At 41.5% G+C, this 17,076-nt stretch overlaps 1 protein-coding gene and 1 long non-coding RNA gene across 2 annotated transcripts in view; one reads left to right on the forward strand and one right to left on the reverse strand.

Moving 5' to 3' along the window:
- The first annotated feature begins 7,176 nt into the window (after positions 1 to 7,176).
- Positions 7,177 to 10,923, forward strand: LOC141808536 (uncharacterized). Its single transcript, XR_012599914.1, has 4 exons — positions 7,177 to 7,216; positions 7,385 to 7,473; positions 9,253 to 9,593; positions 10,796 to 10,923. It is a non-coding gene; the product is annotated as an uncharacterized LOC141808536 (long non-coding RNA).
- A 2,806-nt stretch (positions 10,924 to 13,729) lies between these two features.
- anos1 (anosmin 1) overlaps positions 13,730 to 17,076 on the reverse strand; it is a 45,422-nt gene continuing 42,075 nt past the window's right edge. Inside the window, exons 13-14 of the mRNA XM_074695569.1 lie at positions 16,574 to 16,715; positions 13,730 to 14,906 (exon numbers count right to left, since the gene is read on the reverse strand). Of these exons, the coding sequence (XP_074551670.1) occupies positions 14,848 to 14,906; positions 16,574 to 16,715 (201 nt within the window). The 3' untranslated portion in view covers positions 13,730 to 14,847. The remainder of the gene's footprint in view (positions 14,907 to 16,573; positions 16,716 to 17,076) is intronic.

A 17,076-nucleotide genomic window follows, 5' to 3' on the forward strand; every position in this document is an offset into this window, starting at 1 on the left:
CGGAGACAAGGTGCCAAAGGCAACACCTGTAATACGAGTTGCGTGTTTCCAACAAAGTAGCATTACAGTCACTCTTAATCTGACCTCTGCTGGAAAACCAAGCGAGGCGGGTCAGTTGAATCCAAGAAATGTGAGGCTAGTTACGCTCTCAGATGCCTTGACGAGCTGTCAGTCATGATTCTGGTGAGATTTATTCACCAAAACAGAGGGATGATGGGAAATTTGTCGTTTTATTCCATGCACTTAGACTTCTCTGGGACTGCAAAGTAAGATGGAGCCCAGTGGAGCAGAAACAGCAGTGGTAGCTCTGTAGAGTGCATTTAATGTAATGAGAAGCAGACAGGGGGACCTCTGTGCTGCTATTGTTGTGCACAGGTTGCATCGGATCCCTGACTCACCCCTCCAGGCTACAGACCCATGAATATTCAAATAGGAAAGGGACTTCCTCTAAACATCAATCAAAACCCTATCTATTCAATTACTGGCTTCAGATCTGAGATGCTCGACCAACAGCAGCTTCTGATGGCAGGAAATTCAGCCCCGTGGCCATGCCTGCAAAAACCTCAACCACGTGGACAATGGATCAATTAAAAACAGCCCTCAATAGCTGGCAGGCGTTCAAGATACAGAGTCACTGGGTGTGTATTTAGTGATTCTGCACTTGGAGGAAAGTCACCAGAAGTTTCAGTCAATTGAAAAAGGATCAAAATACAGCTGAAAAATTGCAGTAAAAAAATATAATCTCCCGTTTTTAAGAGGAAAAATGAACCCAGTATGAAAGTTTAACTCAATTCAATATTTTCTCATAAAGCATGTTGAATAGGCTCAGATTCAAAGGCACTTTCTCTCTCTGAACACATTTCATCCTTGATAAATGCCAGAGGCTTACACCATTCCTTTTGTATGGAAAGGGCTCGAGAAAGCTACAGAAAAGTGAGTGTGTGGGTGTGTGTGAGAGAGTGGGAGGAGTGCGCAGAGATGGGATCAGATACACAAACAGTAAAAAGAGTGATGAGAGCGAGAAACAACAGCTTTGGACACCTGTTCAAAGAAGTTTCTGCCACGAGAAAAATGAGTCACACTGGCAGCGGATCAGTAGATTGGAGGTGTGTCATTTTGCGGCCCCGACATCTCTGTCAGCGAGCGATTACACACACACACACAAATCCACAGATCTCTTTCAACCACAACAACAACACGGCTCAGCCTGCAGAGAAGCTGTGCTTGACACAAACCTATCCCCCGCTAACAAGAGCCAGACACATCAGCCAGAGTGCTATTCTTGGCAGCCAGTCGGTCGTCTATCAGAGACAGATCGTGCAGAGTCCAGAGGGCTGTGAGAGAGAATCTGCAACAACCACCGCAGTGGTTAGTCTTGATTTTTGAGTTATCTTTATATAATACGGCTTCCTTTTCCTGACTTAGTCACACTAAATGAGTTAATCAAGGATCAGAGTGTTTGTTGTTCTGCTTAAGTTGATATGAGCATAATGAAACCATTGAGAAAGTCAACCCAGCCTGTTGTTGATCAGCCTGCTGTGATGCTGAAACATGAAACTACAAAGCTGCTGAGTGGATTTATTTTTTCTCATTTAACATTCTCTGATTACCAAAGTGTGTGCTTCACTGGTTTGATGTTGTTTCAAAAACAAACTGATGCAAATTTTATAAAGAATGGTCCAAGGACCGTATAACTGTCAAAAAAGGGAAATGTGCTTTGAGACATGCTTACCTGGGATTAAAAAGTTACTCCTGGAGCAGCTGGGAGTCATAACTCACTAAGGTGCCCTCGTGGGAGCCAAAATGTGGTAAAATTTCCTCTTGTGAGCAAAACCATGCTAACATGCTCTCCTGATTGGCAAAATACAATGTCCTTCTTGGATGGTGAGAACACGCTTATTGGCTTTTTTCCTGCCCTTCAAAAAGTCTCTTCACATCACTGCAGGTAAGTCAATGCATTGATTGTCCACCAATTCCTCAATGAACATTTAAAAGATGACTTCGGCCACTTTTGAAAAGTTAAAAACTGAAGGAGACTGCAACATTTTTTTTCCAATGTCTATTTGAAGACATGGATTGAACGACTATTTTTGAACCAGAGAAATCAGCCTCCATCACAAGATTCATCACACTTCTAAACACACTGAGGGTCATTTCAAGCTGCTTCTTGTCCCTAAATTTATTGTATTAAAGAGCAAAACTGTCACAAACATGAATCCACCGTCTATCGTCCTCTCGCTAATATCTGTTACATATACCATCAGCAGCATCCAGGAGTCTTTCTAGCACGGGTGTAGAATTGTGTATGGAGTGTATGGACATTTATTTTTTTTCATTTCATTTTTTTTTTCAGGGAAGGAGAGAAAGATGAATTAATTTCAACAAAAAAGCATAAGGCGCCTTAGAAAAACAGTCCCTCCTCGTAGACAACTAATGACTGTAAAACATCATTTCCAACTATTTTTTTCTTTACTGTTAATAACAATCGATTTGTTACTTTCACTTTTCTCAGGTGACAGAAAAAGCAACAGAACTGTCCTGTTGGTCAGACAGCAGTGGAGTGGCAAGGTTTCAGCAACAGGTGATCTTAATTAAGGACATAGTGGCTAATTTAAAAATGGAAAAATGAAAAAAAAAAAAAAAAGAAAAACGACCAAGGCACTCTGAAGTAAAGCTGTGAGTTTATATAAGAAGCAGGCTGACAACGTGTTTAGGATTGACATGTAGAGATGGGTTCAGAATTAGGTACTTCTATAAGGTACCGACCGAATTCTGTCAAAAGAACCAGGTACCGATTCAAGTAAAATCAAAAGCCGCGTTTCCACCAAGCAGTTCGGGTCGGTTCAGTACGGTTTGGGACAGTTTGGTACAGTTAAGCCTGATCCCGTTTGCGTTTCCACAGCAAACTGTGCCCTCTTGTGGTGGGCGGCGTGTAAGCCGGATGCCGAAAGCTGCAGCTGTTAAACAATAGCGTGAAGCCATAGCAGCTAACCCCCGCTAATAAATCCAACAAAGAGGAAAAACGCGACACAGTAAACAAAGAGCATAGATGGAAAACATGCACGTTTCGCCTTCTCTGTGATTGGCATGTAGCTCTTTGATACAAAGTACAATCAAGCTTCATTTCAGAGAAGTCTGTGAGCCGCCAGGAGAAATGCAGCCGCTGTCAGGAGTAAGTGACGATTCTTTTGACCAATCAACAGTCTGCAGTGTGTTGCTCCACCTTCCGAGAGCGGATCTGTTCAGTCTGGCACCCATGCGAAAGGGTCCCAAAAAAGTAGGCTGGCTAGTCTCGGTTTTTAGGGATCTGTCCCAGGATAAGTCAGTGGAAACGCCACAAAATGCGTGCCGTACCGAGACGAACTGAACTGGTCTGCTTAGTGGAAACGCGGCTAAAAGGTACCATATTTAGGTACCTAAATGCATCCTTGTGACTGTGAGTGAGTTGAAGAGTAGGCTGGACATGAACACAGCATTGTAAGTTTATATATTGAAGAATAAATATGTTAAAATTTAAAAAATGTTTTTTATTATTGAACAGATTGATATTTTCTACCACATAAACACAGAAAGGTACCGAAAATTGGTACCGTTGAGTACCCATACCGTTTCTGGGCATCGGTACCGTATCATTTCAAACGTGAAAGGTACACACCCCTATCAGTAGGATTGTCAGTAGTAGTTCTGATTTAGAGATCCTCACTTTTTACTTTGAGATAACTTTAATTAATGCAGCTTTTTTTTTAATAGCCTGGTGGATTAATTTTGTTAACACCAAGTTCTGCTCCTCAATGCTACAAAGCCAGGATAGTACATGTGAGCAGTCGATGCCTGTGTCTTGTTTATCTGTGTATAATTCAATGTTTAATGAAGTTATTTGCACTATAATGAAATATTATCCACTACTAGTGAAGTAAAGTTTAAACATGGGGCGAGTGGTGCTTGTATATGTCCCCACCAATGTCAAAATCAAACCTACGCCAGTGCTGTTTCACCTCATGGTCAGAGTATGTATAGGTTTCTCTATAACTGGAAAATTACTTTGAATAAATACTGCCATAATATTCTGTCCTCTTTTGACCTAATGTAAGACAAACATGTGTTTTCTGGTATGTTGATTCTGACCAGTGTTTTCACTGGTTGAATTGAGGTGATTCCTCCCTGTTTTCATCTCCATGTGAATGTTGGAAATCCTGGTCAGTGCTCACTGGGTGTGATCATTTTAGCTTAATCGGACCACAGTTAACTCAGTTCACTGTTTTTCTCTCCACAATAATGAGAAATATACTAACTTTATCATAAAATGCATTTATGGAGCTTTCATATTGCCAAGCTTTCATCACTCATGTAGCTGTATCACAGAGTGAGACTAAATCTAATAAGGAAGATGATCAGAATAAGTGTTTCTCTGCAGTTCATGACTTTTCCTTATGCTTGGTTTTGTGCCATCCATGATCAAACATTCACTTTGTTTGAAATAAAGTGTAAAAAGTTGCTTTAGCACAAGATTAATTGAAAGCCAATGCAGAAAGCCACTAAAAAGAAGATGGTGAAGTATCGCTGGAGCTGAAAAGAATCTGCAACGCATTAGGAGGCTCGCTGCGCGGAGGAGCAGATGAAAGGCGCTGCCCTTATATTAAAAGAACTGCTGGGGAGGTGAAGGATTCTCCTCAGGAGAAATCAAAAACACTCTTTTCCCACTGGTGCACTGACAATAACTCATCAGGCTGTCAATCCATTTGAATCAAATTACTGTGATGTTTCAAACAGTCTATTTTAAAACGAGAACGACACAAGGTTGAGAGTTGCACGTTATGAAAGCTGTTTTAAATCAGATCTGCACAATATCTCATTGTCTTTGGCGCTTGGCTTTAAAGGAATGTGAAGCAGAAAGGAGATGAGCGCAGAGATGAGCCGAGTTTGAAAACATCACACAGTAACAGATGTGAGAAAGTGAGGAAGAGGGAAACAAATCACATACAGCAGTAAATTGTTTCTGAGCTGAAAAGAGGACAATGTTTGTTTTGTGGATCTTACAGGAACTGTGAGGGGAGGGTTTCAGGGTCCTTCAGGTGCTCTGCTTCAGCCAAATGACAGCTAATGTTTCACAAGTGTCCCCAGTGTGGAGTAATCAAACTTTCAGTAATTAAAACGCCCAAAGTATGCTCTTGCAGTCGTCACATGTCAGTAAAAGAGGCAGAGAACTGAGCCTGGGAAATGTGCTCTGGTTTTCTGTCAGAAGTGATGAAAAGCAGATTGTCCCAAAAAGTATCAGATAAGTAGCTGATAATGTCATCCGTCCCAAAGGTAGGACGTGGTTAGCAGCCACTCGGCATCAAAGCGTGGAAAAAGAGAGATCATCCCTGGTTCAAACCTCTCTAACATGTAAACCATCTGTTTTTTTTCCTCTCGAGTGTCATAAATGTGTTACAGGCTGCACAGGCACAGTGGCCTGTCCTGACTCTGAATCACACCATTCCCTCTGCTCACCTAAATCTCAGCGCCACTCAACACCTCTACGCAAACGGAACTGTTTATGTTGCAAACACGCTCAAAATCACACATGCAGACACACTTTAGACGCGGGATTTACAGTCAAGAGGGTGCCGTTGTACTCCAAGGGTCCGGTCCACCCACTGTAGCTCCATCCCAGCTCAAACATATGAAGTCAATATCTGTTAATACAGACTATTACCCAGAAGAAGCAGTCATTTTGTCATATGCGTCAGTGGTGTGACAGAGACATATACCATGATGCTCTGCTTCACTTCTTCCTCACCCTCTGAGACAAACTAAACCAGGCTGTGCCTCCAAGCACACTGAGGCACAGGAAACAGTCAGACATCACTGAGGTCATAAATCCATGTCTTGAAAGCATTACATGTAGCCTGAATGCATTTTGGTTTTTGGGACAGAAGATATGATTTTAAGAGCTTTTTCATGGTAAATAACTCTGACTATATTACGACGGAGCATTCAAGACACATGGAGGAGGCAAACAAATTGAGAATTGAAGTTCTAAAATGCTTTCTTTTTATCAGCTCCTCTGAGATGCAGCACACTGGCTTCTTTTTTCACTGTAATATTCATACTTTGTTTGCTCTTCAGGGTTGGATTTCCAGTATCAAAAATTACCTGAACTTTCAGTGTATCATGAATAAAATTGAAATACATTAAAAGACATCGATACAAGACATCTTCATCCTGATCTGTGTGACTGCGATGATCACACGTATGACCAAAATAGGATTTTTCAATTGCTATTTTAAAGAAATGTCTACTCTTGTGGTAAATCTGCAGTTTTAAAGCTCTGCCAACTAAATTTAAGTCTTTTCTGACAAAACAGTAGCCTACCTTTAACTACTGAACTTGCCCACAATAGGCTACAAGCTATTGGCAGCTTCCCATGCTCTAATTTGGACAAATTCTCAATAATGTTCTTCTATTTGCACCATGCGGCTAAAAAGCATCTCCGACAAAATCATCCACTTTTTACTTTTTAGGTCTGTGTGCTCACAAATCAAGAACACAGTTAGCTTGCATAAAACATTAACACAAATCATCCTTTGGAGGCCAGACAGAGACAACGGCTGTGTCCGAAATCACTCATATTCACTATACAGTGCACTATATAGTGAATACGCCATTTTGTAGTGCTGTCTGAAATCTGAGTGAGCATGATCATTCACTATATTGTCCACTCATTGTATCCCACAATGCATTTTGGAAAGTAGTGTATCAGTGATGCTCACTATATGAGCAATATATACCATCATGCATTTCGCTTCAAACAAGAAATGGCTGATTACATGTTTAATAATTACTAATAGCATGAAACAACATTAAAATTAGTCAGATAATAGCACTTAGCTCCCTGTTTAACTTTAGGACGAGCCCCTCTCACAACTTTGAGCTGAGAAACAAACAACACGGACGTTAGCCGTTAAACCGTGCCGCGTGATGCATTCACTGGACCTTGTAATTCTTAAACACAGCACAAGTCCCGCGCAAATATATGGTTTATTTATTTTAAAATAACGTGTAATAAATGGTTCTATTATATTTGGCTGTTGCACACAATAAGCTAAATATAATATTATGTATCACTAAAATAAATACTGTTTTGCAGTTTTTAAGAAAAGATATAACTGTAAATCCCCAGCCGTCCGTGAGCGACGCGAGAGTAAATACGTCACTGTCAGCGGCTTGCAAATGAGTGAGTAGTGTCCGAAATGTTGTTTTAATTTAGCTGATTGAGTGGACTCTACAGTCAACTACATCGAATTCACTATATAGTGAGTAGTGAGTAGGGAATGAGTGAGTGACTTCGGACACAACCAACGTTGGTAGCACCGGAAGTAATGCCACGCTCACTCACCCGCAGCGACCTGACACCTGAGCTTCCACAGACAGTCCATACCTCGAATCTGCAGTGACTTCCACAAAGCATCCTTCCCCAGAAAAATCAGTCAGGTAAGCTTAGTCTTTACTTTGTTTGAGAGTTAAGCCAACGGCTAAGTGTCAGTTAACACCGCGACAGGACCTCGCCGGCGATTCTTCCGCACGTGCTACTGTCCCGCCCATTGACCAATCACAATTAGCGAAACTGGTGCCCCCGATGCTGACCAATTAGAGGCAGGTGATAAAAGACAAACAAAACAAAAATGGCTGTCATTGTACTGAACGTATATGAAGAATGTTGTCTCAAAGTGTTGTAGCCTTCATCTCAACTCTATTGGAGTTGAAAATGAAATAAATCCCAAAGTAAGAAGAAGGAAACGGTGATTTAAAAGCTTTTTCAGCTTTGGGATGCCAAATCACAAATAACACCAATTCTTGCTTGATTTTGCCTGGACCACATACAAAACCAATTGTTACAACAAAGCCCTTGAAATTTATGTCTTTAAAGAAAATTGTGTTTTCTCACAAGCACATGTTGAAAACCAAAACACCGTGAACGACAAGTCTGTGAAAGAGTGATGGGAATGCTCAGCAGCATTAATAAATCAATATTGATAAACAGCTTTGCATGATTTTTCTCACATCCAGAGCCATCTTTTTCTTTTTTCCTAATCATTTGTCAGTGATTAAGCCAAAGTATGAGGTCCAGCAGGTTGAACAGCTGTGCAGAGGCTGGCAGAAAGACGAGCAGAGAGTTGAGAGAGTGGTTTACTCTCACCAGCCGGGTCCTCTGTTTGACATCAGGTTTTTTCTTTTTTTTTTTTTTTTCATTTATTTTAATGAGAGCCAGCTGCCAGCCACAACATCAGCATTCAACTTCATACCAGCGTAAAGAAAACACATGAAAGTTAGTGCTTTAAACATGTCCAGATTCTCTGTACGCCACGGGCCACAACCAGCCTGCTCGTCGGTATTACAATCAATGGTGCCTGTGATCATCCACGGTGGAAATGAGCTCTTAGCCTTGGAGCACACACACACACTCACTCACACACAGATTCAAAGACAGAGCCAGGACAAAGTACTGCATATTCAGTTTATAAACACTGCGGTTGGCTGAGCCATGTGCCGGCTTTTGGTTTTGATAGAATTTAATTAACATCTTTATGCAAAATAAAAACAAAATAATGCCATCCTGGTGCTGTTGTTGTTGTGTTTGCTTTATTTTGCTTCCCTCAGGATAGCAAATGGAAAACTTAGCCCACTAAATAAAGTCAAAAGCATAATTCCTTCACTGTCAGCAATAGCAGCCCTTGTATTTTATACTTTATCCTGTCACAGGTTACAGGAGCAGCAGCATGCAAATCCTGCAGGTAGCAGCTGCCTGCAAGCTGTAGGCATTGAGTCAATGGCAGAGTTAGCTTTCGAGGTAAACTGACAGTAATGATGCAACTCATTCACAATCCCCTGGCTCTCCTTCCTCTTGATGGTCTTTATTATCCTCCAGTGTTAGGCAAAAATACTCCACCACTTTCGCAGTTAGCATCTTTAAAGTAACTGTCATACACTTTTGTCCAATTAAGATCAAAGCTACTGTTTTTACCCAACACATTCAACATGTAAAGCTTTCATCTGGACTTTTAATGGCATTTGATCCCAAACAGCCTCAAGAAGATGTTAATGCCGCTCACTTTTCAGTCACAGGTATCAAAGGTGATGAAGCAGACGTGTTTACACATCCGATTATTTCTGTCATTCTAACCCTTTTTCTCTCATCTTATTAACACCTCTGAATTAGCACGAGTTTGAGAGGTTATTTATCGTCTCTGTTTCTGTGCCTTCACCTTGTAGAGTCTTTAGCGGCAGGGAAAAGGCAGAGCCAACTCCCCCCCCCTGACGATATCCATTCCGACATCCTCCGCGTGGTTCCCATCTGAACTCAACCCCTGACCTCTTCTCTTGTCCCTGGGCCTGGGTGCTGCTCTCAAACTCTACCGTCCACCCTCCTGGGTACACGCTGACCTGTGAACTCTGCCTCGCCTCTGAGGCCCTGGCTACCGACCCTGCATGACGCTGACTTCACAGGAGAGGGGGAACACAAAACGGAAAGTTGCTCCTCATCGCTAGTCACGCCTGGGGGGTGCATTTTTATGAAATGTCCTAAACCAGCCAGAGAGCCCTGCTCTGCAAAGGTCAGCTGTTGTATTTTGAGTTATTACCCATGAATTGTCTCATTAACGGCACATTGTGCTTCACGAATGCTTCAGCAACCGCGGGAAAGAGTTGATAGTGTACCCAACTGCCTAACTTCATTAATTAGGAGCAGGTCAGTCAGGTCAACATGTGTTTATTCTCAGGAAGGAGCATTAAGGGGATTAACACTAATCAGAGGGGATTATACACAGCTATTACCCAGCTGGATGGTACTTTCCTGTCTGATCTCTCCACTTTGTTGGCCTGTGGAGAAAGGATGTTTGGTTTGGAGAGAGGGATGTGGATAATGATTCCTCTGGTGGCGTTTTCTTTGTAAACACAAACACACCGGACCTCTCGCTTACCTTTGACCCAGGCTACAAAGAACTCTTAGTGCTTTGAAGACAGTGTGTTTGAGTTTAGAAAGAGGGGGAAATGTAGGCTAAGTTTCATTCTGCAGGTTAATTGAGTGAAGGTTGAGCAGATTAGTGAGTTGGTGTGTGTGCAGTCGCTGTAAGATCGACTGCCAAAGCTCTGACACTCACACAGTCACTTTGAAGAAACACATTAAAATAAAACTGTTAATTAGATTGAAAAGCTGGTTTAATATTTCCCTGGTAACACATCACTTGAATAATATAACCCATCTCCCGTCCAGCTGCCACAAAGTTACCATAGAGCTGAATCAACAGCTCCCAGGCTCGCTGTCAGCTCCGATCAGGAGAACATTATGAGATTTAAATCAGCGGAAAGCTCTCGTCTTGGACTCCATTTGATTGCACAGGTGCATCTTATAAGCTGGTAACCTTTTCTATATGAAAGAATTTTGTTGTGGTGTTATTATTGCAGCTCGGCCGTGTACAATTCAGGATGGCACATCTTTAATTTCATCCAAAATATACTCGAATGAAATCTTTTCCAGGCACGGAGACAAGGAAACCAACCAAATTCCCTGCAGAGCTTCAGAAACTATCTCTGAAATGAAAAACAGAAAACAAACATATTATCTGTCTGTCTTTGGATGCAGAGATGTTTTTACTCTTACATGGTGTTTCTGCTTTTTTTTTTCTTATCCAAGCAGACACAAGTGCTTATCAGGCGATTCACTTTGTCAACAGGAGAGGAGAACTGAGCGGCGGTGGTTGTATAATGTGTGGCATGCATGTTCTCAGGTCTGTCCATATGTTCTGGTCTTCATTAGGCTTCCACTGAACATCTTTGCAGCCTGACAGCCGGATCCTTTCATGTGTCCCCTGCCTGGTTCCCCGATCACCGGAGCCTAACCAGAAACATGCCACTGCCCAGGGCGAGGTCAGATTTCTCACCATCCCGCCGCATTAAAGCAACATCGCCTTCCTAAATAGAGGGGGGAGGAAGCACTCTGGTTATTTTTCATCAGTCTCAAAGACAATATATTCCTACTCATCATATCAGAGGAGAGATGTGGTCCATGTGGTTGTAATCTCAAGGATGCCTCTCACTGACCTGAAACTCACATGAGAGGCCTTCAGATTGTTCAGGTTGCATCCACAAAAGAGAAATATGAAGTCTTTCCTTTTGATTTTTCCTCCTTGCATACTTCAAAGTCATGCTCAGATTGTTGCTATCATCAAAACTTTAATTCCACCCATCCTTTCAGGACTGATGTCATGCTTGCTCCGTCCCCTCGTTGTAAAATGACCCATAAAAGTGGCTTAAATTTGATAAATAGTGATGCATGGCTCATTGCAATGTTAATCTGCAGAACGGGTGCTAAAGGGGTCAGAGGAAATGTGTGGGAGAAACAGCCCATCTTTGTTGAACTCCTCTGAATGGACTCACTGTGTGATTCTCAATTCTGATAGGATAAGAGGGCTAATGTCAAGCAGGAGACGGGTAAATATTTGACTGACCGGGATTATTCGGAGAGCCAAATGAATAAGACTGTTTACAGAAATATGTGTTTTAATCTGAAAGCCATATCCCCAGCCTGAGTCGGACAATAGGGATGTAATGTCATGCAAAGTGAATAAGCCCTCACTGGCCTTGTACCATCTGAGATGAAGCTTTTTCTGCCGACGGCTAGCCTATTATTTAGTTGTTGCATTTTTTCCTCCTTTCTTTTATGTCCTCTGAGACTTGGACGTCTCGCAACATGCCTGAAAAGAGGCTAGAGGCCCTTTTGTTTGCAGGTTTTTCACACTTGAGGGCCATGGTATTCGCTGTGTGTAGAGAGGGGACTGTGACAGGCTGAAAAGGGAGAGGGGCTGGGCTGGCTCGCACAGAAAGGAGCCTTGGCTAAACACTGGCCCGGCTCCTGGAAAAGAGAGAGAGGGATTAGCGTGCACAGACCAAGAGGAACTAATCTCCTGTGACATAATAGAACTGTACATAAACAACGTCCCTGAGAAGTGAGTGGCAAAGCATTGACTGGCTGAAGAGGCTGAGTGTGTGAAAACAAGCGCTCTGAATTATTTGTGGCTCGCTGCAGAAAAAATGACAAGAGACATCAGGTCCAAACATCTGGACAGACAGTCCTCCTCAAAACATAAACCTGTGACAACAAACACACCGCACACCATATGCAAACATAGGATCCAGATGATCAACTTGATTTTATCCATTTTGACATGTTTGAAGGTCTGATTTGACACTAATTAACCAAAACAGGAAACCATGTGTTCCTTGGGAGAAAGCTGGAATCATATTTGACTGTTAGAAATAAGAAGAATGAGAAATAACCATTTTTGGATTAGGATGTTTTCGAAAATGCTCATTTTAATATTGACCATTTTTTAAAATCAGAGTTTTGAATGCAAGATTTGAATATGAAGCACAAAGATGAATACTGAAGCTAAAAAGACAATACAAGGCATTTTTTGCTCACTTTCTGCTCATTTTTCAACATGGATTACAACAGGTCCATGTCACAGTCCACACGCTGAGCTAACTTTTTTTGGTTCGAGTTGTGAACTAACTTTTCAGGTTCCAGGCTAATTTTTTTTCCTGTCTAAACACACAGGTAGGTTCAAAATTAGGTCCAGGAACCAGAACTGGAGCAATACTGGTGTGGAAGCCCTCACAGGGGGCACAGTGAACCTGCGTTGGTTGATGTAGGATACAACTACCGCCAGGGGGAAAAAATGCTGTTGGTGGACACAGGCCCTTAATGACTTTATTTTTGTTGGATTTCATAAAAAGGAGAAGGTCTACCCTAGACTAAGAAACAAAATCAACTCAGTCCAGCGCTGACATATCATGACTGCATGTCCGTCAGTTCTGGGATCCAGTTCAAGATTGTGTAACTTCTTTTTAAACTTTACATGAGCTCATTTGTCTTTCTTTGACAAGTCCATGTTTTTGCTTTTAATTACACTTAAGCCTGACTTCATAGTAATTTGCAGCTTTCTTGTTGCTTTTATATTGTTAGTTAACTCATATTTGTACCTGTATTGTCATTCCATTACAAGTTTGCACATCTGAGGTTGTTTTCAATGTGCGTTATAAGTAAACTTTGACCTAACTTGGGTCAAATCATCTGTAAAATCAACTTAAATGTAACAAAAACAACCACATCTGCAGTTTTCCTCAGTCATAAAGAACCTTTTTAAATCCAACTGATAAAGAATATGAAATAAATGCTCTATTTTTGTGTGTATGCTGCAAGCACTCCTCCGAGGATTATCGTCTGTGTGCTGGAACAGGCTTTCATCCGACATGCACAAATAAGTCAGAAATCATTCCCTGCATGCATAGGCTTAACTCTCAGTGTCACTCTTAGCTTTATTTTCTTGTAAACATTTCCACTTTTCATTTTTATAAGGTTGAGAGGCTGCTGGAGCAGAGGAGGAATTTAATGCTCTTCAAACTCACAAGTGCTCGGAGAAGCGGAGCATTATGTCGAGGGGAGCCCGACCCCAGAGATGGTAAACTCACTCGGGCTGTTGAGCTGGATGACCTGTTTATTTGGACTTGCAGAGCGCATGTCTGGGGCTCCTGGGCCGATCAGTGAATACGCTGTGCACGGTCTGCCACGCTGGGTTTTACAGCCAAAATAAGCAACGGCAACTGCCAAATCGCTGAGCGCTTGGAGGAGAAGCATGTCTATTTGCTGCTCGCTGCAGCTTCAATTAAAGAAGCAGCAAAGAGGAACTGGTTAAGGATTATTTTATTACTTAGCATTTTGTACAGTTTCTACCATGGAAAAATAACATGTAACATAAGACTGTATTTACAATTCCATTTTTACAAAATGTCTTTACAAGATTTTTTGCCGGTTTCAAAAACTTGAGACTTAAACACACAAAAACATACACATTCACACACATCCAAACCAAACTGTAATACACACATAAATAAATATAGACATTCACTGACTGTTCCACGACAAATATTTCTACAGCCAAGAACATGTACAATTCATCGTTTCCACACGAGTTATAATTTCATTAATAAACATTACATATGACTCCCGATATAGTTCTTTGTTAATCTGTTAATGAAATATTGCTAACATAGTGAAAAGAGGTAACACAGACAGTATTTCATGCCAACAGAATGCTAATGCTTGTCATGCAAAACCATTACAAGCTTTTCATTTGAAGCAAGTAATTCATTTACAGGTCAAAAATCAAATGTACTACATGCAACATACTATGCGAAATATTCTGGGTTAGACAACAATGACTTTAGTTACATAATCCATCAGTACTGACTGTTTGCCTAAGCGCCTTTTTAACGGGTAACACAAAATAAATAGAGCAGTTGCTATTTTTATTTCTTCATGAATAAACAATTGATTTACACTTCTTGCATTTCCGAGCATCAATGTTTTTACCGTCTCCCAAAAAGTTGCTAAAGTAAAAGTATTTTCTTGAAATCACCAAATTAAATTTTGATTCGCGGTCGCTGCGATCACCTTGGGTTTACTCTACCTTCTTTTACACGACAGAACTTCCTGGTGAGTTTGGGGGGAGTGTTGAGGAGTTGTGTACGACTAACCGACGCAGAAATATGAGACCTCGCAGCAGAAGAGTCACTGTACAGAGCAACCCGTCAGGTGACACGTATCAGTCAGCAGAGAGGGGTTCAGAAGGAATAGCTGATGTGTTGTGGAGCCTGGAGAGGATGGACCCAGATTTGACGACAGAGGGGGTCAGTTCATGGTCTGGTGCGCTGTGTTTCTGTTTGGTTCCACACATTCCTTCCCTGACAGACAGGAACAGAGAGCTACTGGTTCTTCTCCCAATCGAGGGGTTTAAGCTCCGCTTCAGCTCAGTGTCTCTCTACTGAGGGTTTCTGGTGGTGAGAGTGGTGCTGCCGGAGTCTGGGTCCTTAAAAACACACATAACAGAGAACAACCGTGTGATAAACAACTTTTTAAAGCAGAGCTGATAAAAGTAGCGTTTAGCCTCTTATCTGGGTCATAACACTGTTTCACTTCCTCTGCTTTTGCTGTGCTGAACACCGTTGAGCATCATATCTTGCTGCCTAAGACCAATAAGTTGGCGGAAGAACGGTAATTGGTTTTTGCTGACTGTTTGGTAACCTAAGGCAGCTGAAACAAGCTGTAAACAAAACATGAAATAGTATCTCCTTAAAAAAAAGTCAATACGGTGAAGCTGTGAGCAAACTACTGCCTTCATCCATCCAATAAAAGGGAACATGTATCTGAAGGGGTGTTTCTGGCAAACTAGGGATCAAGAAAATTCAATTTCCTCTCTCATTTCTTTGGTGCTCGCTAGGTCATGATTAATATCTGATTCTTTGGCTGCTTAATCAAGCACTGTGTTCACGAGCTAGTGGTTTGGCTGGGTGAAAGAACTGCAAAGAGAGCAAACAAGAGCAGAGAAACCAAAACAGAAACTTTATCCACGCACAAAACAAAACAAGTCGGCTTACACATGATAAAACACCAAAAAGCAGAAGTGAACTGCTTCAAATAGTTACAGCTCTTTCACTTAAGGCAGGGGTGGGTCATTTAGTTTTATGAGGGGCCACATGAGACACCTGAAATGTGTCAGAGGGTCGCACAATAACGTGAAGTTAATTCTGCTCAATATCAACTTTTGTTGTAATATTGTTGTGATAAACAGCAAAAACAAAAACAATTATTTCATTTTCTAAAACCTGTAAAACTTTATGACCACTTAATAAATAATGTGAGTGTTTTTGACTTGATATTACCTCAGCAGTGAGAAAGATCTAGTCTTGGGCTTGAAAAAGCGCATTAAAATCTGGCTGAATAATGTGAAGGACAGCTGTGAAAGGATCATCAGAGATAGAGGATCTGGATTTGGATATGCTGAACTTTATCACTTGTGAAAAAAAAATTCAAAAGTGACATGCCACTTTAGATGCCAAAGGGCATCTGTGTGGAAATAACATCAAACTTTTCAAAATAAAAGCAATGACCTCACACCAAAGGGCTGGATGTGGTCTGCAGCCCTAATTTACCCAGGTTTGATAAAGGGTGATCAGTTTTTAAGTTCTATCTTTATCGATCTACATTGAGGGAATTTCAGTTTGTGTTGTTTTTGGTGCCCCCTGTGGCCATAGTGATGAGAGCTTTGAGTGTAGTCTATACTTATCCTACTTTCAGAGGAAGTTTGGCGTTTTGGGCATCAACTGGACTGTTTGAAATAAATAACACTGCTGATCAAGAAATAATTTCTTATTTATCAATCTTTAAGTGTATGAATGATGTCTGTTGTGCAGGATGTTACGTGCCAAATTATTTCTGTGCATTTCCACCAAAATTTGTCATAAGATGATTGTTACAGGTTGTTTTGAGTCTTCTGTTTAAACTAAGCTTTAACCTTTAATGTCAAAGTACTGCTTTGAAAACAAACAGACAAAAGATCTACAGTGAGTTGGCTAGTAACAGCCCTTGAATGTTTCATCTAAGTTGTAAAAAAAAATCAAATCCTGCATGAAATCCTCTGAACAGACCCATAAAGGAACAACACCCAGTCCCCGCTGACAGTGACTGAACACTTACGGTGTTGAATGACTGGTAATATGTTCGGGGTCTGGAAGGTCTTGACAGTGGCGGGACCTTCTCCTCCAGTTGTTATGACCTGCACTTCAAGTCTGTAGTAGGTGGACGGCCGCAGATTGGACACTACGAGTAAGTTATGATCCTGCCAAGAGAGAAAGGAAACATGCAATCAGTGGAAATACACCAGAATGTGCGTTTGAATATGACGTGACTTGAATCCAAACGGGCTGTAAAGCAGGGGAGTGTCAGCTGCGAAGCCGTCTTTGCACAAGCCGCAGACGAAAACAAAGACTTTGTTTTCATAAGGCTCACTGTCTCTCTTTTTCGCTGCCAGCTTGATAAAGTGTGCAGTGGGTGGTTTTATTTATAGACGAGCTCCAGAGGCTGGGAGGTGCAGATAGGCGGAACGTGTTGTTGATGGAGCAGATTATGTCAAAGAGCGGCTGTTTTCAGAGCTCTTAGCCAGGATGAAAGAGGTAGATGTAAAGGCAGATGAAAAGGAG

Source organism: Halichoeres trimaculatus, unplaced genomic scaffold (assembly GCF_033239565.1).
Source record: "Halichoeres trimaculatus isolate MK-OKI-2021-1 unplaced genomic scaffold, fHalTri1.1 fHalTri1_scaffold_19, whole genome shotgun sequence".
Lineage (NCBI taxonomy): Eukaryota > Metazoa > Chordata > Actinopteri > Labriformes > Labridae > Halichoeres > Halichoeres trimaculatus.